General features: G+C 38.7%; 1 protein-coding gene across 2 annotated transcripts in view; it reads left to right on the forward strand.

Annotated features, from left to right (window-relative positions):
- The first annotated feature begins 8,292 nt into the window (after window positions 1–8,292).
- The window catches only part of FIG4 (FIG4 phosphoinositide 5-phosphatase), a 137,994-nt gene continuing 121,175 nt past the window's right edge, over window positions 8,293–25,111 (forward strand). The window contains exon 1 of one of the 2 annotated variants that reach the window (XM_089921926.1): window positions 8,293–8,545. In XM_089921926.1, the coding sequence (XP_089778052.1) occupies window positions 8,480–8,545 (66 nt within the window). In that variant the 5' untranslated portion in view covers window positions 8,293–8,479. The remainder of the gene's footprint in view (window positions 8,546–25,111) is intronic. The other variant, XM_022554244.2, reaches the window with a different exon arrangement.

Consider the following 25,111-nt stretch of genomic DNA (forward strand, 5'->3'; position numbering starts at 1 on the left):
TGTTAAAGTGCCTAATTTAGGAGGAATGGGCAGGCAGGTTAGGGAGAACTAGAATATTCTGTGAATTTACTTAGCCCAGAAGCCGTTCCATGCCACTAAGAGATGGATTTTGCCAATAATGGCAAATAAGTTAAACTGATCTATTAAAACAATAATAGGTTCATAGTTTGAGACAGAAAGCAAAAGCCAGCTATATGCTATATAAGACAGCTAAAATAAAGTATCTTTGAAAGACTAAATTAAGGAAAAAATACATACACATATATATTCACATGTATGTTTTGATGTGTGTATTCTATTAAAGATCAAAGTGTACACACAACCAGCCAAACAAAAACCCAATAGCAAATGCTTTAAAAAATCAAACTAAATATGTTATATGTGTATACACATATAAATTAGTCAATGGGTATGTGTGTAGGGCCTACTAATGGCTCTAATTAGAAATCCTAATGGAAATGAGAAAATACGTAGAACTGAAAAATAAAAAACATAATATATATCAAAATATATAAGCTCACAATTTAAGAAGTTAGAAAAAGAAAAATAGATTTTAAAATTAATAAAATAGAAAAACATTATATAAAGAAGGGCAACAAAGCTAAATAGTGGTATTTTGAAGAGATTTACAAATAGAAAACTCTGTCAAGATTGATCAAGAACAGAAGATAGAAGGCACAATTAAATAATATTAAACATTGGTTTTTTAGAGGTGTGTTTTCTCACATCTCAAAACTAAGATTTTCCTACGTTTTCGTTGTTGTTGATTTCTTTCATTAATCAGAGACTGTTCTCCATATTACATTAATTCTTTGAAATTTGTTGAGTCTTGCCTTATGGCCTACCCCATGGTAATTTTCAAAAAAATTGTCTACATCTAGTTTGTGAATTTTATTGGTTAAATCTTCCATAATGCTTACTGATTTACTGTCTACTTGATCAAACAATATTAGACATAGGAGGAAGGACCACAGAGAAAATAATGCTGTAGATATATAGATAATAAGAGGCTATCATAAAGTTATCCCAAATAAATTTGAAAACTTAGGCAAAATTGACAAATTACTAGAAAAATCAGCTTCTTAAGAAACAGAGAAAACTTGAGTGGTTCTATAACCACTGAGGAAACTGAATCAGTAACTAAAAATCTTCCCATAAGGAAACCAGATGGTTTTATTGAAGTGCTCCAAGTCTTGCAATCTTATAAACACTCCTTCAGAAAAAGGATAAAGTGGAGACTTCTTACTTAATTTATGGCTCTCATATAACCTCCATACCTATACCAGAGAATAGTCCAAAAAAGCAAAATTATATGCCAACTTCATTCATGAACAAGATTTTTTTTTTTTTTTTTTTGCGTTATGTGGGCCTCTCACTGTGGTGGCCTCTCCCGTTGCAGAGCACAGGCTCCGGACACGCAGGCTCAGCGGCCATGGCTCACGGGCCCAGCCGCTCTGCGGCATGTGGGATCTTCCCGGACTGGGGCACGAACCCGTGTCCCCTGCATCGGCAGGCGGACTCTCAACCACTGCGCCACCAGGGAAGCGCCCCATGAATAAGATTTTTAAAAATCCTAATCAAAGTATTAGCAAGTTGAATCTAGCAATATATGAAGAAGATAATAACATCATGGCCAAGTTGGGCTTCCCCAGGAATTCAAGGATGGTTAGTATGAGAAAATTAATTTATCATATTAAAATAAATTTAAGGAGAAAAACTATATGATTATCTTAATAGATGTAGAAATAGTATGAGACAATTCAACACCCTTTAATGTTGAATAAAAGATAAACCTCTTAGCAACTAAGAATAGAAGGGAACTTCTTTTATTGATAAAGGGTATGAATGAAAGACACCCTTATATTTAATGATTAAATATTTAAAATGTTCTTTTTAAGACAAAAGAAAGAAAAGTGTAATTATTCCCAGTTGATATGACTGTCTACATAGAAAATCCAAATATGTCACAGATAAATTTTAAGAATAAAATAATCCAATTTGCTGAATTCAAAACCATTATACAAAATTCAGTTGCATTTCTATATATCAAAAATAGCTAGAACATGTAACCAAATATAAATATGACTTAGCAGCAAAAATATAAAATAAACAGGATTAAATAGTACAAAAGATATACAAGCCCTTTATGGAAAAGTTACAAAACCTTATGAAAATACTTTAATGAATAGACTTGAAAAATGAAACAAAACTTTGTCCCAGTGGTCTGCGACATTGTTCACAGAACAATGAAAAATGGATTGGAGGGGGCTATATACTTCCAGGTAAATGCGATATGATTACATTTCTCTGTGGAAGTTAAGAATATTCAAATGGGCTTAATATACCAATATTATTTTAAGATGACAATATGAAATAAGATGTAGTAAGAAGTATTACTAGTATATTAAAAAGATTTGAGATGAAAACTTCAGGAACTAAAGGGCTGAAATTCCAAGTTTTTAAAAAATACCATCAAAATAAGTAATGCTAGTATAAAATGTAGTTGTAAAGGAGAAAATGCATCTAAACCTCTTAGATCATGCATTTATTAAGGAGTCTCCGTAAAGCACACTAAAACCAGGGCGATAAAGCCTGGGATGGGGATATCTAGTTGGATGTCTAAGTACCTTGAGTTTTGAACCCCAAGATTACTCCCAAATGCTCTGTATTAACAGAAGTAGCCTTCTCATTTATGGAAGAGAGCAGCCTCTCCATGCCTCACCTGAGGCAGATGCCTCAGAAGACAATGCTCGACTTTTACAAGCTTATTTCCCCTCATAGCTTCTAGAGCAGTAACTGGGGTCAAGTGTCAGCCCAGCCCAACTGGGGAGGCACTGGACAGGAAGAAAGGTGTTATGCACCTAAAGAGCTCCAGGGCCTGGCTATGAGTGTACCAACAGGAACCAGGAGAACACGCCTGGGAAAGATCTTGAGGGTGTCAGGTGAGGGGAATGCAGACTGGATAGGAGTTTATTGATGGTGGGCTGTCTCGCACGACTCATAGTTTAACATCCTAGCTAGGACACCTGGAGCAAGTCCTAATTCACTGCTGGTAAGGTTACTTGAAGCTTGGAAAAAAACAATGAGGTGTAAATGCCAGAACTGCCTTGACAGGGCACAGAGGCAGGTGTTAAATACTCACAGAAGTGGCATGTTAAGTGGATTTATTATGTCAGGCCAGAGAACCATCAGCCTACTCTGCTCTTTGGGATGGACAGAGGGCACTCTTTTCATTAAGATATTAAGGAATGAGCTAGTAAGGGAGCACTGGCATCACTACAAAGCTCAGTGATGGCTGTCCTTTTTTGGGCCAGCATTTAAAGTAAGGGAGAGGGTTTCCCTGGTGGTGCAGTGGTTGAGAGTCTGCCTGCCGATGCAGGGGACATGGGTTCCTGCCCTGGTCCAGGAAGATCCCACATGCCGCGGAGCGGCTGGGCCTGTGAGCCATGGCCGCTGAGCCTGCGCCTCCGGAGCCTGTGCTCCGCAATGGGAGAGGCCACAACAGTGAGAGGCCCGCATACCGCAAAAAAATAAAATAAAATAAAATAAAAAATAAATAAAATAAAGTAAGGGAGAGGCCGCTATGATACTGAGTTCTCATGTGTCAGTGGGGATGACAGAGTCTGGAAGAGCAGAGGCCAGGTGGCAGCCCTTAACTGTGAGAAACAAAGTAGGTATAATTACTATAATGGGCAGCAAGCCCAGAATGGCCACAAGCAAGACCCACAGAGATCTGCGGTGATAGTGATAAACCATGGGCTCCCTAGGGGTGAGACAGATGAGCAGTCGATGAAAGTGTTGATTAACTTACATTTCTAAAAACGAAAAAGGGTAAGTGAACCAAAGGCTGATGTCAGCAGCCACAGTGGAAGTCATGATTCCTTCTTCATGATTCCAGAGCCCATTGACTGAAGGGACGGCAAGGAGTCCTCAAGGATCTAGCCTACAACTCCATAGCAAGTATTTATAATAGGGATTCCCCAATCCTTCCCCAAGAGAACCTACAACAATTAACCAGAGAAATAGACACTGTGGAAATAGGAATATTCTCCTCTTTGAACAGTTATAGGACACAGGGTCTCAGCTGACATCAATACCAGCAGATCCAAAATGCCATCATAGCCTCGTATTAGAGCGAGGGCAAATGGAGAACGAGTGATAAATGGAGCCTTGGCTCAAGTCTGTCTTACAGTGCATCCAAAGGGTCTGAAGGATCACTCGGTGGTTATTTTCCTGGGCCTTGAGTGCATAACAGGGATTGCAGCTGGAAAAACCTTCACAGGGATTCCCTAACTGTGGAATAAGGGCCACTGTGGTTGAAAAGGCCAAGTGGAAGCTCATGAAACTGCACACCTGCTCCTTAGCCTCTGCCTTAGATAGGCAATAGTAAATCATCCTGAATGAAATGGAAGAGTGCTATCCCAAAACTATTTAAAAGATGCATTGTCCTGTTTAATTCTCTAGTCTGAGTTTCTGCAAAAACCAGATCATGACAGATGATATTGGACCATTGTAAACGTAACTAGGGGCAGCTCCAACTGCAACTGCTGTGCAGAGAACTTTACTAGACGGACACAGCTTCTTATACTTGATATATAGCTACTCAGCTGGAAAATGCATTTTTTTTTTCAATACACATCAAGGAGGAGGATCAGAAGCAGTCTGTATTTACTTAGAACAGTCAGCAATGGACATTTAGTCTTACCCCGGGACTCTCCTGCTCTTTGTAACAAATATAGTACAAAGGGGTCTTGTTGATCCACAATATTGACAATATCAGACCTGGTGAGTGGGAAGAAGCAAGTGTTCTGATAAGACGTATGGGCAGCAGAAAATGGGAAATAAACCTACAAAGATTCGAGGACCTGTTATATTGGTGAAGTTTTAAAGGGCCAGTGGTCTGGGACATTCTGAGACATTCTCTCCAAGGTAAAGGACAAGTTAGTGTACCTTACACCTTCTATCTCTAAAAAAGAGGTGCAATATTTTGTAAGTCTCTTTAGTTTTTGGAGACAGCATGTAGCACATTTGGGAATACTGCTCTGATCCATTTAAGGGGTGACTTGGAAAGCTGTCAGTTTTGAGTAGGGCCGAGAGCAAGAGAGAGCTCTGCAGCAGTTTCAGGCTATGGTGCCGACGCCTTGCTTCATGGGCCATATACCTGGCCAGATCCCACGATGCTAGAGGTAGCTGTGCTGGGTAGGATACCTTTTGGAATCTTAGAATGCCTGGCCATGGGACTTCACACGAAAGTGCCCATCGTGAGCTGGGTACATCAGGCAATCAAGTCCTCAAGTTGGGCAGGCACAGCAGTAATCCACTGAATGAGAAAAATGGAACACTGGGATCAGGCCAAATACATTTCATAAGCAAGCAGCCTAGACACCCCCATGTTACCTATCTCTGGTTCACCAATGTCCCTTGGCTCATACCTCATATGGAATTCCCTGGGAACAGCTGATAAAAAAACGAAAACAAAGATCATGGATGAATCACGATATATTGGTGCAAGCTGTAAACGGAATGCTTTCAGACTTTAGTCCCATTCAGGTGTAGCCCTGAGAGATGGTGATTAGGGGAAATCCTCCTGGTGGGTAGGGCTTTAAGCAGTATTCCTAGGTCCTCAATTTGGAGAACAGTGCTGAATGGCTTGGTGCAGGGCCTGGAAGGAGCAAGACTGGATGATAAGAGAAGAGCTCTGGGGAAGAAGCATGTGAATGGGGCTATGAGAGTGGTGTAACAAACATGATATATGGTGATCCCCAATGAGTCACACCCTTGTATAAGGAGTTATGGCACTGGCAGGTGGAGGTAGCTGCTGCTGCATAATTGGGGGCAGGGAGATATCTGTATTTTTGATAAATGGATCTATCTTCCTTTTCTTTTAGAAACTGGGACCACACACCGCCTTGAAGAACCAGTGACAAGGTGCTGGAAATTTAATGTGTGGGGAGGGGAGTGACTATGAGTGGCACAAAGAGTGGAACGTAGCAGATGTTATTCGTGCCCTGCCCCTATCCACTTGATTTGTGCCTTTTCCAGGGATGGCCAGCCCAACTTCCAAGGGCTGGCATGTGTGATTCTTTGTCTAAGGACTGTTTGTCTAAGGACTCTTTCTAGCTGCCAGAACTTATTCTGCCTGAGCACAGGGCAGACTAGAAGTTACAGGGAATTAATGTTCTGCCATAGCAGCCCTCAACCAATAACTGATGGGAGTTGGTGAATAAATACCCCAGCTCCCTTTCCCCTTACAAGGAATAACTGGGACAGACATCCAAGCATTCCCCAGTGAATTCAGCCCACAGAGAAATTTGCTTGATAATATTCCCTTCATTAGCTTCCTTCCCTTTCCTGCTGTTGTTCGCTAGATTATTGCCCATGTAAACGATTTGTCCTCAAATTTTGTCTCAGGATCTACTTCTGGGTGAACAAAACTAAGACCAGGTTCGAATGAAAGTGATTAATTATAGTATAACATAATAATTGAAAACTAAATATTGGAAAACCAGAGTTCTACAGTTATTTCGAGTTGTTATCCTAAATAAAAACATTGTGCAAATACTTAACTCATGTTCAGAAGAGTTTGTTTCCATTATGAAGTGGAACAGAACTAAATATTTTTCCCAGTTAAAAGATCTAAGTCAATGCAAAATGCCAGAACTGACATGGCCATCTTTCTAGTTCTTTTTTTTTTTTTTGCGGTACGCGGGCCTCTCACTGTTGTGGCCTCTCCCGTCGTGGAGCACGGGCTCCGGACGCGCAGGCCCAGCGGCCATGGCTCACGGGCCCAGCCGGTCCGCAGCATGTGGGATCTTCCCGGACTGGGGCACGAAACCGCGCCCCCTACATCGGCAGGCGGACTCTCAACCACTGAGCCACCAGGGAAGCCCCTCTAGTTCTTAATAAAAAGGGTCCCAAACTATGAAAGAAAATGTAAAATAATAAATAATTAAATGTTAATTTAAAAAATTTGTAATTTCTCAATTTTGAATTTACAACATAATCCCTAATGTTACATTATGGATTTTAAATTTTAAAGTTTCCTTACACTTATAGCAGTTGAAAAATCCTCTAGCAGTGGGTTCTGCAGTTAACAGGGGGCCCATCTCCTGGGAAACCTAGCACTTCTACCTAGGCTGGGTTAGCTGTCACTAGAGTACATCTTACATCTCACAGTAGGTGCTCAGTAAGTATCTGTGAAATGAAGACATTGATACTTGAAAAGGGAAGTGGGTTTAAAAAGCGGAATTTACGGAGATCCCGAAGTTTAGTTTTGCAAGAAAAGGAACTGGTCTGGGGTCCACGCAGGAGGTGGGATTCCATTCGTGCGACACCAAAATGCATCCGAGCGGTGGACTCCTACCCCTACTTACCTGGCCGCAGCGGACCCCAGCGGACCCCACCAGCAGGCCGCAGCCGCCTCCCGGGACTCTCTGTGGAGCGGTTGCCAAGAGATCGGCTGAGCGGTTGCCAAGGGAACCCAGAGCTGAGAAGAGCGCAAAACTTCTCGGGGGGCGGGCCCTCGGGAGGTGGGGCTGTGATTTTCTCATTTTCAATATTCACATTTGTACCTAATTTTGTATTCATAATTATAATACACTCCTTTTCACAAAAATGGAAGGTGATGATCAAAGAGGGTACATGCATTGTCTATTTATGTTCACGCACATCCAAAAGAAGAAACCTTATTTTAACGCAGAACTACAAAGCCAGTGCTGCACTGCACTGCATTACACTCGGCAGCTCATTTTTAGAATTTACAGATGGTTAACCTCGTGCACAAGTATGTGGCAAAGTTGGAAATTTCCAACTTTAGATGATTCAAAAAAAATTGCTTGAACCACACACCCTCTGGACAATGTGGGTTTTGTTGACTCTCCTAAGGGTAAAATAGACAACAAAGAGAGCGAGGGCGGCGGGGAAAACACCCTCAGTGAAAGAACATTGTAGGTTTCCAAGAACACAAGCGCAGAAGTAGGCGGGGAAAAACAGACCAACTTGGAAATGGTTCTGTCTGCAACTTGGAGAACCTCTTCAAAAGAAGCAATCCAGTCCCAAAAGATCTACTTTTCTAAAGAGAAGGACTAGATAAACGAGAGATTTAACTAAACCAGCAGCTCTTTTCCCTGCCCATTTTTTTCTCTTGCCAGTACCAAAGATGGCGCTATTTGCTTCATCCCTCGGCTGTACGCAGGTTCTGGGAACCTCTACACGACCTCTCTATGGTGCACCCTCCAGCCCCGCCCCCTCCGTGCCTGGGGCTGGGCTTGCCTGGAGGTGGGGCGTAGGATCCGGAAACACTTAAGCGTGTTAGCTGGTTGTCTATATATTTATCGCCCAGGCGGTGATTTTCTCGGCTGAAGTTGGGGTCCAGCGTCCGAGACGTCTTCTCTTCGAGTCTCCTGGGGCAGTCAAGAGGCTGCCACAGCCTGGGCCGCGGCCTGGGGCCCTGCCTTGGGGGCCCCCACTAGCTCGGGCCATGCCCGCGGCCGCCGCCCCCATTATCAGCTCGGTTCAGAAGCTGGTCCTGTACGAGACTAGAGCTGTGAGTACCCTGCGCAGTGGAGCGCGGGCGGGAGGATGGCGGCCGAGTAGGTGTGGGGCAGAGGCAGCATTCCCCCCCCCAGCCCCCCCATTTTCCCAGTTCCCTAATCCCAGCGGAGGGGAATATGCCCGAGGGGGCTTCGCCCAGTTATCGCACCCAGGGCTTTTGCACGTAAACATTTCCACTTAAAAGCCACGGTCGGAATACACTGGCAACAGGTGTTTGTGGTATCTCAGTAACTGTTAATGAGGTTTTATACGAGTTACTGAATTCTTAGCAACTTTCAGAAAGTCTTAGAGTTCTACAGTTCACTGGTTACAATACAGGCAGGGGTATGGAGAATGTTTTTGACCTGTGAATCGGTAACTTGTCTGTTTTCTTATTCCATGGCATAGCATCGCTATGATTTATGTTAATTACGTGCGCTTTTATTGCTGACATTTTTGGTTTTCTTTATTTGAAAGGAAAGAAAAACTTATTCTGTTTAAAGACAGTTGATTTTCTTGGGGCAACATTATTTTGCTTTTCACTTGACTTTTTTCCAACACATTTTATTTTGTTTTATTACTTCGAATTGCCATGAAAATAGTTGCTAGTAGAGTAAGCAGATTCGTTTTTATGTTTAGGTTACTAGTTCCCTAAAATTTAGGGAATGGTGTTTATAGAAATGCGTACTTTCTCATTTGTGTGGTTGGAAAATAAAGTATACTTTTTTAAATTGGGGTAACAGTGATATTAGGGTCTGTGTTTAAATTACACTTTATGGTAACAAGATTGCATGTGCTGGAAACCTGCACAATACTCTTCCTTGTGCTATAGAGTGTCTTATAAGGCACAGTCAGTGGAACTTGGGTTGTCTCTACTAGATACAAGAGTATAAGAAGGTACTTATCCTAACAGTTTCTCGGTTATAACAGGGTCCTAATAGCTTGTCTGCCTCAGGTCATCATTAGTGTAGAAACACTGTTGACCCTAAATTAGTTTTGGTGACAATTTCATTTGATAAGATCCAGACCAGCAGATGAAATTACCTAATATACTGTATTTGCAAATATCTTCAGTTGTCCTCTGAGGAGAGCTCTACAGAAGTATCATTTTGAAACAAAACCCTTGCTTTCTGTACAAGTGCTGATAAATATCCCTAGGTAGAAATATACATACTATATTTAAAACACAGAAATTTCAGCCCTTTAATAAGCTGAACATTCATGAGGACTGGCTGAGATGCAAGTGTTCTTTCTAAAGCACAATTCATATTATAGGGCTTTTCTGCTCAGAACCCTTCAGTGGCTCCCATCCTGAGGAGAGTAAACTCTGTATCTCTTAGTTGCCTGTTTAGTTACTGGCAACTAAATAGATCCTAGGAATTAAAAAAAAAATGGTAGCAGGTTGTATTAATGAGACTAATAGCTAATGCTTTTGGAAGAGTTCTATGCCAGGCACTTGTCAAAGCACTCTACATACTTTATTATTTAATCATCATAAAACTTCTAAGGGGCAAATGTTGTTGCTATTCCTGTTATTATTTGGTGAAGAAGAAAAATGAGGCAAAACAGGTTAGGACAGTGCTGTTGAATAGTGTGGGCTGGCAGCTGGTGCCAGGCATAGATGGTTTGTAACTGGATGGCAACAGGTTGCATATAGAAATTGAGAGTGATTAGAAACTTTTACAGCAATTTGACAGAGTAATTGTATTTCAGATGAATCAGCTAAACATTGGGTTTATGGTTTATGTCTTTGGCTTTCTGTTTTTAGCTTTGTTATGGAAATTTCAAGCAAATACAAAGTAAACAGAATGGTATAATAAACTCCCATCTAGCCATCACCCAGCTCCAAAATTACCAACATTCTGTCACCCTCTATTATCTGTAACTTGTTCCACTTCCCACGCACAACTTATTATTTTATATGGTTCTTTTTCTTTAAAATTTATGTAAATCAAAATGCACAAATCTAAGCTATAGAATTCGGACAGAAGTATACATGTGTTAACCACACGCTTATGTTGCTGTGGAAAGTTCCCTTGTGTCCCTATCCAGTCAACTGCCCCCTTTCCCTTCCTGGCAACTAATATTCTGTTTTTAAAATGTTAGATTAGATATGCCTGTTCAAGAATTTTATATGAATGGAATTGTACAGTACACACTCAAGTCTAGTGTCTTTTGCTCAGCATAATGTCTTTGAGGTTCATCCATGTTGTTGTGTGTATCAGTAGTTTGTTTCGTCGTCGTCGTCGTCTTCATTTATTTATTTATTTATTTTTTGTGGTACGCCGGCCTCTCACTGTTGTGGCCTCTCCCGTTGCGGAGCACAGGCTCTGGACGTGCAGGCTCAGCGGCTATGGCTCACGGGCCCAGTCGCTCCACGGCATGTGGGATCTTCCCGGACCGGGCCACGAACCCGTGTCCCCTGCATCGGCAGGTGGACTCTCAACCACTGCGCCACCAGGGAAGCCCCTCTTCTTATTATTGAATAGTTGTCCATTGTATACATATTCCACAATTTGTTTATACGTTTTCCCTATTGACTTAGACTGTTTCCACATTTAGACTGTTGTTAATAAGCCAGCTGTGAACATTCTTGAACAGTTATATTTGTAGACTTATGTTTTCACTTCTCCTGGGTAAATACCTCTTAATGAAATTGCTGGTCATAGGGTTGATGTTAGGTGGTTGCACCATTTCACACTCCCATCAGCAAGGTATAAAAGTCTCCATTGTTCCATATCACTGACAGCATTTAGTGTTGTCAGTCTTTTTAGTTTTAGTTATTCTAGCGGTGTATAATGGCATCTTATTATGGTTTTAATTTGCATTCCCCTAATGACTAGTGATGTTGAGCATCATTTCATGTACTTTTTGGCCATTTTTATATCTTCCTTTTTGAAGTGTATGTTCAAGTCTTTTGCCCACTTTAAAATTAGACTGTTTGCCTTTTTATTATTGATTTGTAGGAGTTCTTTATGTATTATGGAATCAAGTCCTTCATGATATATGTATTGTGAATATTTTCTTTCAGTCAGCAGCTTGCCTGTACATTTTATTAATGATCTTTTTTCAGCTTTATTGAGGTATAATTGACAAACAAAATTGTAAGATATTTAAGGTGTGCAATGTGATGATTTTATGTATATATATAAAATTTTATATACATATATACACATTGTGTTAGCAATCTTTTGATGAACAGAAGTTTTTAATTTCAATGAAGTATAATTTATCAGTTTTTTTCTTTCATAGTTATTGTTTTCTGTGTCCTATCTAAGAAACCTTTGCCTACTCCCTGAGCACAAAGATATTTTCCTATGTTTCCTCTAAAAGATTTATACTTTTAACTTTACTTTTAGGGGTGTGTTTCATACTAAATTAATTATGTGTATGGTGTGATGCAGGGATTGCATTGCTTATCTACTGTGGTGTAACAAATTACCTCCAAACTTAATGACTTTAAACATTTCGTATTTCACAGTTTCAGTAGATTGGGAATCTGAGTGTGACTTAGCTGAGAGCTTCTTACTCAGGATCTCATGAAGTTGCAGATGTCAGGTGGGCTACAGTCCTCTAGACTGGGCTGGAGGCTCACTCACATGCTTGGCAGTTGAGCTGGTTGTTGACAAGAGGCTTCAGTTCCTCACCTAATAGACATTTCCACAGGACTCCTTGAGTGTCCTTATGATGTGGTAGCTGGATTTGTCCAGAAAGAATGATCCAAGAGAAACAAGGGCGAAGCTGCAATGTCTTTTGTGACCTAGCCTCAGAAGTCACACGCCATCATTTCTGCAATATCCTATTGTTCATGCAGACCAGCCCTGTTCTGTGGTAGGGGACTATACGAGGGCATGAATACCAATAGATGAGAGTCTTTAAGGGTTCTTGGAGGCTGGCAACCACAGGGATTGAGGTTCACTTTTTTCCATACATCAATTGTCCAGCCTCATTTGTTGAAAAAATTATCCTTTATTTTATTGAATTTTTTGGTATTCTTGTGAAAAATTAGTTGAAGAAATGTGAATTGATTCCTAAACACTCTATTTTGTTCCATTGATCCGTTTGTTCTTCTTTATGGCATTTCCACCTTGTCTTGCTTATTATGGTTTTATAATTAGTGTTGAGATCAGGAAGTGTAAGTTTTCCAACTTTATTTTTTTCCAAAGTTGTTTTGCCTATTCTAGATCCTATGCATTTCCATGTGAATTTTACAATCAGTTTATCAATTTATAATAAAAAGCCTGTTGGGATTGTGATTTGGATTTCATTGAATCTATAGATCAAATTTGGGGAGAACTGAATCTTGATAATATTGAATCTTTCAATCCATGGTGTATTTCTCCATTTAATAGGTCTTTACTTTTTCTCAGCAATATGTTGTAGTTTTCAGTGTAGAACTTTTATATGTCTTTAAAAAACCTATTCCTAAGTATTTTATGAACTTTTATACTACTGCAAATGGAATTTTAAATTTGATTTAATAATTGATCATTGCTAGTATATAGAAATTGATTTTTATATATTGATCTTATATCCTGAAACCTTGCTAAACTCACTGTGTTGAGAAGCTGGAGCTGGTGTATTGAATTAAGAATATTCAGATTACGACTTGCTGAATGAGGGGGCACAAGCTATCCACAGGGGTTTGGCAGGTAGCTCCCTCAGTATCTGAGCTCTCACTTTGGGGACGTGAAACCATGAGCTTGTTTTGATTGAAGGCATAGTTCGAGTACATCCACACGAAGGAAGTAGAGTCACAAAATGTATTACTTATATATCTCAGAAATGTGGGGGGAGGCATAATGAACCGGGGGAAGGGCAGTCCTCCATCTCAGTTCACAAGCAAACAGGAGATAGAAAGCAGGGTAGCAAGCACCTAGTACGTTTAAGGTGGTTGGGGTAGAGGTCACTAACTTTTTGAGGGCTTAGCTCTAAGTAACTGTTTTAAAAGGTGCCCTGGGAAAAGCAAAGCAGGAATTTATGGCAGGACTCCGAAGCTTGGTGTTTATCTAAATGTCCGCACTGTTGGTATGAGCAGGGTAGAACACTGTAAAATGCCTAGGCAGCAGCTCAAAATAGTGTTTTTTCTCCTCACACTCACTTACTCCAGTAGCTTTTTTGTCATTTCTTTAGCATTTTCTACATGAATATTTCTATCATTTAGGAAGAGGAACACTTCTTCCTTCCCAGTCTACATGCTTTTTATTTTTTTTTTTTCTTGTCTTATGACCCTGGCTAGGACTTCTAGTACAAAGTTGAATAGAAGTGGTGAGAGCAGACATTTTCTTGTTTTGTTCCTGATCTTAGAGGGAAAGTATTCAGTCTTTCACCATTAAGTGTGATGTTAGCTGTAGATTTTCATAGCTGCCCTTTATCAGGTTGAGGAAGATTTCTTTCCATTACTAGTTTGCTGAGAGGTTTTTTTAAAACTTCACTTTATTTAAAAAATTTTTTTAATGAGTATACTATTTTGTTGACATTTAAATTTCACCAACAATGAGCTCAAGTATATGCTGGTCATATGTTCAGATTTTTGAAATAAAGATAAAGGAACAGACAGCTTTAAGGGTGCAGTGTATTTAACACTGCACAGTATATTCAACAATTAGAGACAATCGGGGGGGGGTGGTTTAACTATATAACTATACACTTAGGAGCACAAGTATAGGGACAAGCCCTGCTATTGGAGGAACAGAGGTCCTTGGTTGCTGACAGAATCTCCCCTTGACTTCAGACTTGAGACAAACCAAGGAGTCTGTCAGTATACAAAAACCACTGAATTCAGGACAAACAGGATAGATTGGCAAGAGCCAATTCAGATTGTGAGCAGGGTTAGCTGGAGGCTGGAAATGTTGCAGGTGAAGTCCAGGATCTGTAGATTAGAGTAGCAGTCTTCTAAAAAATGCTTGTTTCCAAACAAGTTCCTAAGATGCTTTTCCCAAACAGGAGGAGGTCTTTTTTTTTTAAATCATGAATAGATGCTGAAATTTGTTACATGTTTTTTCTGTATCTATATATGGCATTTCCTTTCTTTGCTTAGTATGGTGGATTACATTAATTCATTTTCAAATGTTAAAAAAAGAACCCTTGAGTTTTTTTTGTTTGTTTTGTTTTTTGGTATATATTACTTGGTCATGCTGTGTTATTGTCTTCATATATTGCTAGACTCTATTTGCTAATACTTTGTTAAGGATTTTAACCTTTATGGTCAAGCTTTTGATTTATCATTTTCTTTAACATCTTTGTCTGATTTGGTGTCATGGTAACTCTGGCATCATAAAATGAGTTGAAGTGTTCCTTCTTCTGTTTTCTGAAAGTGGTTGTGTAAGATTGGTATAGTCGATTTACAATGTTATATTAGTTTCAGGTGTACAACATAGTTATTCTATATTTTTATAGATTATATTCCATTTAAAGTTATAAAATATTGGCTATATTCCCTGTGCTATACAATATATCCTTGTGGCCTATTTATTTTATATATACTAGTTTGTACTTCTTAATTCCCTATGGCTATCTTGCCCCTCCCCCCTTTCCTCTCCCCACTGGTAACCACTAGTCTGTCCTCTATATCTGTTTGAGTCTGTTTCTGTTTTGTTATATTCATTCGTTTGTCTTATTTTTTAGATTCTACATATAAGTGATAACATATAGTGTTTGTCTTTCTCTGTCTGACTTACTTCACTAAGCATAATACCCTCCAGGTGCATCCATGTTGTTGCAAATGGCACAATTTCATTCTTTTTTATGGCTGAGTAATATTCCACTTTACACACACACGCACGCACATACACACACACATTCACACACATACCCCACGTCTTTATTCATTTGTTAATGGGCACTTAGGTTGATTCTGTATCTTTGCTATTGTAAATAATGCTGCTGTGAACATTGGGGTGCATTATCTTTTCAAATTAGTGTTTTTGTTTTCTTCAGATATGTACCCAGGAGTGGAATTGCTGGGTCATATGGTAGTTCTATTTTTAGTTTTCTGAGGAACCTCCAAACTGTTTTCCATAGTAGCTGCACCAATTTACATTCCCACCAACAGTGTAAGAGGGTTCCTTTTTCTCCACATCCTCACCAATTTGTGTTCTTTTTGATGATAGCCATTCTGACAGGTATGAGGTGATATGTCATTGTGGTTTTGATTTGCATTTCTCTCATGATTAGCATCTTTTCATGTGCCTGTTGGGTGTCTGTATATCTTCTTTGGAAAAATGTCTATTCAGGTCTTTTGCCCATTTCTAATCAGGCTGTTTGTTTTTTTAATATTGAGTTGTATGAGCTGTTTGTATATTTTGGATATTAACCCCTTATCAGTCATATCATTGGCAGATATTTCCTTCTATTCAGTAGGTTGTCTTTTCATTTCATTGATAGTTTCCTTTGCTGTGAAAAGCTTTTAAGTTTAATTAGGTTCCATTTTATTTTTGCTTTTGTTTCCTTTGCCTTAGGGTACAGATCCAAAAAAATATTGCTGCCTATGTTTTCTTCTAGGAGTTTTATGGTCTCTGGTCTTATATATAGGTTGAGAATCCATTTTGAGTTTATTATTGTATGTGGTGTGAGAAAATGTTCTAATTTCATTCTTTTTCATGTAGCTGTCTAGTTTTCCCAGCACCCCTTATTGAAGAAACTATCTTTTCTCCATTTTATATTCTTGCCTCCTTCATCATAGATCACTTGACCGTAAGTGCATGGGTTTATTGCTGGGCTCTCTGTTCCATTGATCCATGTGTCTGTTTTGATTATTGTAGCTTTGTAGTATAGTCTGAAGTTAGGGCAACTGATACCTCCAACTTTGTTCTTTTTTCTCATGATTGCTTTGGCAATTTGGGGTCTTTTGTGGTTCCATATAGATTTTAGAATTATTTGTTCTAGTTCTGTGACAAATGTCATGGGTATTTTGATAGGGATTGCGTTAAATCTGTAGATTGCTTTCAGTAGTATGGTCACTTTAACAATATTAATTCTTCCAGTCCATAAATATAAGATACCTTTCCATTACTTTGTATTATCTTTGATTTCCTTCATCAATATTTATAGTTTTGAGAGTATAGGTCTTTCACCTCCTTGGTCAAGTTTATTTAACCCTAAGTATTTTATTTTTTTTGATGTGAATTTAAACAAAGTTGTTTTCTTGCTTTCTCTTTCTGATAGATCATTATTAGTGTATAGAAAAGTAACAGATTTCTGTGTATTAATCTTGTGTCCTGCAACTTTACTGAATTCATTTATTATTTCTAATAGTTTTTTGGTGGAGATGTTAGGCTTTTCTATATGTAGTATCATGTCATCTGCAAATAGTGACAGTTTTACTTTCTCCCTTCCAATTTGGATGCCTTTTATTTATTTTTCTTGTATAATTGCTGTGGCTAGGACTTCCAATACTATGTGGCAAGAGTGGGCATCTTTGTCTTGTTCCTGATCTTAGAGGAAAAATTTCAGCTTTTCACTGTGAGTATGATGTTAGCTGTAGGTTTGTCATAAATTGCTTTTCTATGTTGAGATATGTTCCATCTATATGAACTTTGATTAGAGTTATTACCATGAAAAGGTGTTGAATTTTGTCAGGCGCTTTTTTTGCATCTATTGAGATGATCAGGTGATTTTTATCCTTTTGTATTGTTAATGTGATGTATCACATTGATTGATTTGTGGATATTGAACCACCTTGCATCCCTGGAATAAATTTCACTTGATCATGTGTCTGATCCTCTTTATGTATTGTTGAATTCGGTATTTTGTTGAGGATTTTTGCATCTATACTCATCAGACATATTAGCCTGTAATCTTCTTTTTTTTCTTTTTTTCTTGTAGTGTTGTTGTCTGATTTCAGTATCATAGAATGAATTTGGGAGTATTCTGTTCTCTTCAATTTTTTGAATCATTTGAGAATGCTAGGTATTAGCTCTTTATATGTTTGGTAGAATTCCCTTGTAAAGCCATCCAGCCCTGGACTTTTGTCTCCTTGGAGGTTTTTCTTTTATTACAAATTCATTTTCACTACTGTGATCCATCTTTTCAGATTGCCTATTTATTCCTGATTCAGTCTTGGAAGAGTGTACATTTTTAGAAATTTAACCATTTCTTCTAGGCTGTCCAAGTTGTTAACATATAAATGTTTGTAGTAGTATTCTCCTAAGATTTTTTGTATCTCTGGGATATCGGTTGTTATTTCTCATCTTTCATTTCTAATTTTGTTTGTTTGCGTCCTGTTTTTTTTTTTTTTCTTGATGAGCCTGGCTGAAGGCTTATCAATTCTGTTTATCTTTTCAAAGAAACAGCTCTTGTTTTCATTGATCTTCTTCTTTTTTTTTCTTTGTCTCTATTTCATCTCTGATCTTTATTATTTCCTTCCTTCTGCTGACTTTGAGCTTTGTTCTTTTTCCCCTTATTCGTTTAGATGGTAGGTTAGGTTGTTTATTTGAGATTTTTCTTGTTTCTTAGGTAGACCTGTATTGCTGTAAACTTCCCTCTTAGGACTGCTTTTGCTGCGTGCTGTAGATCTTGGAAAGTTGTGTTTTTATTTTCATTTGTCTCAGGATACTTTCTGATTTCCTCTTTGATTTCTTCATAGACTCATTGACTCATTGGTTTTTTAGTAGCAGGTTGTTTAGTCTCCACGTGTTTATGCTTTTCCCATTTTTCTTCCCGTACTTCATTTCTAGTTTCCTACTCCTGTGTCTGGAAAAAATGCTTGATATAATTTTTGTCCACTTAAATTTGTTGAGACTTGTTTTGTGGCCTAGAATGTGGTCTGTCCTGGAGAATGTTCCATGTGCACTTGAAAAGACTGTATTTTGATAGTTTTGGATGAAAATTCCTGTAGGTATCTATTAATTTCAAATGGTCTAATGTGTCATTTAAGACTACTGTTTCCTTATTGATTTTTTTGTCTGGATGATCTGTCCATTGATGTAAGTGGTGTGTTAAAGACCCCTACAACTAGTGTATTTTTTTTTTCATTTTAACATCTTTATTGGAGTATAATTGCTTTACAATGGTATGTTAGTTTCAGCTTCACAACAAAATGAATCAGTTATATATATACATATGTTCCCATATCTCTTCCCGCTTGCGTCTCCCTCCCTCCCACCCTCCCTATCCCACCCCTCCAGGCGGTCACAAAGCACCGAGCTGATCTCCCTGTGCTATGCGGCTGCTTCCCACTAGCTATCTACCTTACGTTTGGTAGTGTATATATGCCCATGCCTCTCTCTCGCTTTGTCACAGTTTACCCTTCCCCCTCCCCATATCCTCAAGTCCATTCTCTAGTAAGTCTGTGTCTTTATTCCTGTTTCACCCCTAGGTTCTCCATGACTTTTTTTTCCCTAAAATTCCATATATATGTGTTAGCATACGGTATTTGTCTCTCTCTTTCTGACTTACTTCACTCTGTATGACAGACTCTAGGTCTATCCACCTCATTACAAATAGCTCAATTTCGTTTCTTTTTATGGCTGAGTAATATTCCATTGTATATATGTGCCACATCTTCTTTATCCATTCATCCGATGATGGACATTTAGGTTGTTTCCATCTCCGGGCTATTGTACATAGAGCTGCAATGAACATTTTGGTACATGACTCTTTTTGAATTATGGTTTTCTCAGGGTATATGCCCAGTAGTGGGATTGCTGGGTCATATGGTAGTTCTATTTGTAGTTTTTTAAGGAACCTCCATACTGTTCTCCACAGTGGCTGTATCAATTTACATTCCCATCAGCAGTGTAAGAGGGTTCCCTTTTCTCCACACCCTCTCCAGCATTTATTGTTTCTAGATTTTTTATTTATTTATATATTTTTAACATCTTTATTGGGGTATAATTGCTTTACAATGGTGTGTTAGTTTCTGCTTTATAACAAAGTGAATCAGTTATACATATACATATGTTCCCATATGTCTTCCCTCTTGCGTCTCCCTCCCTCCCACCCTCCCTATCCTACCCCTCCAGGCTGTCACAAAGCACCGAGCCAATATCCCTGTGCCATGCGGCTGCTTCCCACTAGCTATCTACCTTACTACGTTTGTTAGTGTGTATATGTCCATGACTCTCTCTCGCCCTGTCACAGCTCACCCTTCCCCCTCCCCATATCCTCAAGTCCGTTCTCCAGTAGGTCTGTGTCTTTATTCCTGTCTTACCCCTAGGTTCTTCATGACATTTTTTTTTCTTAAATTCCATATATATGTGTTAGCATACGGTATTTGTCTTTTTCTTTCTGACTTACTTCACTCTGTATGACAGACTCTAGGTCTATCCACCTCATTACAAATAGCTCAATTTCGTTTCTTTTTATGGCTGAGTAATATTCCATTGTATATATCTGTCACATCTTCTTTATCCATTCATCCGATGATGGGCACTTAGGTTGTTTCCATCTCCGAGCTATTGTAAATAGAGCTGCAATGAACATTTTGGTACATGACCCTTTTTGAATTTTGGTTTTCTCAGGGTATATGCCCAGTAGTGGGATTGCTGGGTCATGTGGTAGTTCTATTTGTAGTTTTTTAAGGAACCTCCATACTGTTCTCCATAGTGGCTGAACCAATTCACATTCCCACCAGCAGTGCAAGAGTGTTCCCTTTTCTCCACACCCTCTCCAGCATTTATTGTTTCTAGATTTTTTGATGATGGCCATTCTGACTGGTGTGAGATGATATCTCATTGCAGTTTTGATTTGCATTTCTCTAATGATTAGTGATGTTGAGCATTCTTTCATGTGTTTGTTGGCAGTCTGTATATCTTCTTTGGAGAAATGTCTATTTAGGTCTTCTGCCCATTTTTGGATTGGGTTGTTTGTTTTTTTGTTATTGAGCTGCATGAGCTGCTTATAAATTTTGGAGATTAATCCTTTGTCAGTTGCTTCATTTGCAAATATTTTCTCCCATTCTGAGGGTTGTCTTTTGGTCTTGTTTATGGTTTCCTTTGCTGCGCAAAAGCTTTGAAGTTTCATTAGGTCCCATTTGTTTATTTTTGTTTTTATTTCCATTTTTCTAGGAGGTGGGTCAAAAAGGACCTTGCTGTGATTTATGTCATAGAGTGTCCTGCCTATGTTTTCCTCTAAGAGTTTGACAGTTTCTGGCCTTACATTTAGGTCTTTAATCCATTTTGAGCTTATTTTTGTGTATGGTGTTAGGGAGTGATCTAATCTCATACTTTTAAATGTACCTGTCCACTTTTCCCAGCACCACTTATTGAAGAGGCCGTCCTTTCTCCACTGTACATTCCTGCCTCCTTTATCAAAGATGAGGTGACCATATGTGCGTGGGTTTATCTCTGGGCTTTCTATCCTGTTCCATTGATCTATCTTTCTGTTTTTGTGCCAGTACCATACTGTCTTGATTACTGTAGCTTTGTAGTATAGTCTGAAGTCAGGAAGCGTGATTCCTCCAGCTCCGTTTTTCGTTCTCAAGATTGCTTTGGCTATTCGGGGTCTTTTGTGTTTCCATACAAATTGTGAAAGTTTTTGTTCTACTTGTGTGAAAAATGCCAGTGGTAGTTTGATAGGGATTGCATTGAATCTGTAGATTGCTTTGGGTAGTAGAGTCATTTTCACAATGTTGATTCTTCCAAGAACATGGTATATCTCTCCATCTATTTGTATCATCTTTAATTTCTTTCATCAGTGTCTTATAATTTTCTGCATACAGGTCTTTTGTCTCCTTAGGTAGGTTTATTCCTAGATATTTTATTCTTTTTGTTGCAGTGGTAAATGGGAGTGTTTTCTTGATTTCACTTTCAGATTTTTCATCCTTAGTGTATAGGAATGCCAGAGATTTCTGTGCATTAATTTTGTATCCTGCTACTTTACCAAATTCATTCATTAGCTCTAGTAGTTTTCTGGTAGCATCTTTAGGATTCTCTATGTATAGTATCATGTCATCTGCAAAGAGTGACAGCTTTACTTCTTCTTTTCCGATTTGGATTCCTTTTATTTCCTTTTCTTCTCTGATTGCTGTGGCTAAAACTTCCAAAACTATGTTGAATAAGAGTGGTGAGAGTGGGCAACCTTGTCTTGTTCCTGATCTTAGTGGAAATGCTTTCAGTTTTTCACCATTGAGGACGATGTTGGCTGTGGGTTTGTCATATATGGCCTTTATTATGTTCAGGAAAGTTCCCTCTATGCCTACTTTCTGGAGGGTTTTTATCATAAATGGGTGTTGAATTTTGTCAAAAGCTTTCTCTGCATCTATTGAGATGATCATATGGTTTTTCTCCTTCAATTTGTTAATATGGTGTATCCCGTTGATTGATTTGCATATATTGAAGAATCCTTGCATTCCTGGAATAAACCCCACTTGATCATGTTGTATGATCCGTTTAATGTGCTGTTGGATTCTGTTTGCTAGTATTTTGTTGAGGATTTTTGCATCTATGTTCATCAGTGATGTTGGCCTGTAGTTTTCTTTCTTTGTGACATCCTTGTCTGGTTTTGGTATCAGGGTGATGGTGGCCTCGTAGAATGAGTTGGGGAGTGTTCCTCCCTCTGCTATATTTTGGAAGAGTTTGAGAAGGATAGGTGATAGCTCTTCTCTAAATGTTTGATAGAATTTGCCTGTGAAGCCATCTGGTCCTGGGCTTTTGTTTGTTGGAAGATTTTTAATCACAGTTTCAATTTCAGTGCTTGTGATTGGTCTGTTCATATTTTCTATTTCTTCCTGATTCAGTCTTGGCAGGTTGTGCCTTTCTAAGAATTTGTCCATTTCTTCCAGGTTGTCCATTTTATTGACATAGAGTTGCTTGTAGTACTCTCTCATGATCTTTTTTATTTCTGCAGTGTCAGTTGTTACTTCTCCTTTTTCATTTCTAATTCTATTGATTTCAGTCTTCTCCCTTTTTTACTTGATGAGTCTGGCTAATGGTTTATCAATTTTGTTTATCCTTTCAAAGAACCAGCTTTTAGTTTTATTGATCTTATTGTTTCCTTCATTTCTTTTTCATTTATTTCTGATCTGATTTTTATGATTTCTTTCCTTCTGGTAACTTTGGGGTTTTTTTGTTCTTCTTTCTCTAATTGCTTTAGGTGCAAGGTTAGGTTGTTTATTCGAGATGTTTCCTGTTTCTTAAGGTAGGATTGTATTGCTATAAGCTTCCCTCTTAGAACTGCTTTTGCTGCATCCCATAGATTTTGAGTCGTCGTGTCTGCATTGTTACTTGTTTCTGGGTATTTTTTGATTTCCTCTTTGATTTCTTCAGTGATCACTTCGTTATTAAGTAGTGTATTGTTTAGCCTCCATGTGTTTGTATTTTTTTACAGATCTTTTCCTGTAATTGATATCTGGTCTCATAGCGTTGTGGTCGGAAAAGATACTTGATACAATTTCAATTTTCCTAAATTTACCAAGGCTTGATTTGTGACCCAAGATATGATCTATCCTGGAGAATGTTCCATGAGCACTTGAGAAAAATGTGTATTCTGTTGTTTTTGGATGGAATGTCCTATAAATATCAATTAAGTCCATCTTGTTTAATATATCATTTAAAGCTTGTGTTTCCTTATTTATTTTCATTTTGGATGATCTGTCCATTGGTGAAAGTGGGGTGTTAAAGTCCCTTACTATGAATGTGTTACTATCGATTTCCCCTTTTATGGCTGTTAGTATTTGCCTTATGTATTGAGGTGCTCCTATGTTGAGTGCATAAATATTTACAATTGTTGTATCTTCTTCTTGGATCGATCCCTTGATCATTATGTAGTGTCCTTCTTTGTCTCTTCTAATAGTCTTTATTTTAAAGTTTATTTTGTCTGATATGAGAATTGCTACTCCAGCTTTCTTTTGGTTTCCATTTGCATGAAATACCTTTTTCCATCCCCTTACTTTCAGTCTGTATGTGTCTCTAGGTCTGAAGTGGGTCTCTTGTAGACAGCAAATATATGCGTCTTGTTTTTGTATCCATTCAGCCAATCTGTGTCTTTTGGTGGGAGCATTTAGTCCATTTGCATTTAAGGTAATTATCGATATGTATGTTCCCATTCCCATTTTCTTAATTGTTTTGGGTTCGTTATTGTAGGTCTTTTCCTTCTCTTGTGTTTCTTGCCTAGAGAAGTTCCTTTAGCAGTTGTTGTAGACCTGGTTTGGTGGTGCTGAACTCTCTCAGCTTTTGCTTGTCTGTAAAGGTTTTAATTTCTCCATCAAATCTGAATGAGATCCTTGCTGGGTGGAGTAATCTTGGTTGCAGGTTCTTCTCCTTCATCACTTTCAATATGTCCTGCCAGTCCCTTCTGGCTTGCAGAGTTTCTGCTGAAAGATCAGCGTTAACCTTATGGGGATTCCCTTGTGTGTTATTTGTTGTTTTTCCCTTGCTGCTTTTAATATGTTTTCTTTGTATTTAATTTTTGACAGTTTGATTAATATGTGTCTTGGCATATTTCTCCTTGGATTTATCCTGTATGGGACTCTCTGTGCTTCCTGGACTTGATTAACTATTTCTTTTCCCATATTAGGGAAGTTTTCAACTATAATCTCTTCAAATATTTTCTCAGTCCCTTTCTTTTTCTCTTCTTCTTCTGGAACCCCTATAATTCGAATGTTGGTGCGTTTAATGTTGTCCCAGAGGTCTCTGAGACTGTCCTTAGTTCTTTTCATTCTTTTTTCTTTATTCTGCTCTGCATTAGTTATTTCCACTATTTTATCTTCCAGGTCACTTATCCGTTCTTCTGCCTCAGTTATTCTGCTATTGATCCCATCTAGAGTATTTTTAATTTCATTTATTGTGTTGTTCATCATTGTTTGTTTTGTCTTTTGTTCTTCTAGGTCCTTGTTAAATGTTTCTTGCATTTTCTCTATTCTATTTCCAAGATTTTGGATCATCTTTACTATCATTATTCTGAATTCTTTTTCAGGTAGACTGCCTATTTCCTCTTCATTTGTTAGGTCTGGTGGGTTTTTATCTTGCTCCTTCATCTGCTGTGTGTTTTTCTGTCTTTTCATTTTGCTTATCTTACTGTGTTTGGGGTCTCCTTTTCACAGGCTGAAGGTTCGTAGTTCTTGTTGTTTTTGGTGTCTGTCCCCAGTGGCTAAGGTTGGTTCAGTGGGTTGTGTAGGCTTCCTGGTGGAGGGTACTAGTGCCTGTGTTCTGTTGGATGAGGCTGGATCTTGTCTTTCTGGTGGGCAGGTCCATGTCTGGTGGTGTGTTTTGGGGTGTCTGTAGACTTATTATGATTTTAGGCAGCCTCTCTGCTAATAGGTGGGGTTGTGTTCCTGTCTTGCTAGTTGTTTGGCATAGGATGTCCAGCACTGTAGCTTGCTGGTCGTTGAGTGAAGCTGTGTGTTGGTGTTGAGATGGAGATCTCTGGGAGATTTTCGCCGTCTGATATTATGGGCAGCTGGGAGGCCTGTTGTGGACCAGTGTCCTGAAGTTGGCTCTCCCACCTCAGAGGCACAGCACTAACTCCTGGCTGCAGCACCAAGAGCCTTTCATCCACACGGCTCAGAAGAAAAGGGAGGAAAAAGTAGAAAGAAAAAATTAGTAGAAGTAGAAAGAAAGAAAGAAAGGAGGGAGGGAGGGAGCAAGGAAGGAAGGAGGGAAGGAAGGAAAGAAAGAACACAAAGTAAAATAAAATAAAG

Source organism: Delphinapterus leucas, chromosome 12 (assembly GCF_059928025.1).
Source record: "Delphinapterus leucas isolate spDelLeu-1000000601 "Yukka" chromosome 12, BTC_Dleu_Yukka2, whole genome shotgun sequence".
NCBI classification, from domain to species: domain Eukaryota; kingdom Metazoa; phylum Chordata; class Mammalia; order Artiodactyla; family Monodontidae; genus Delphinapterus; species Delphinapterus leucas.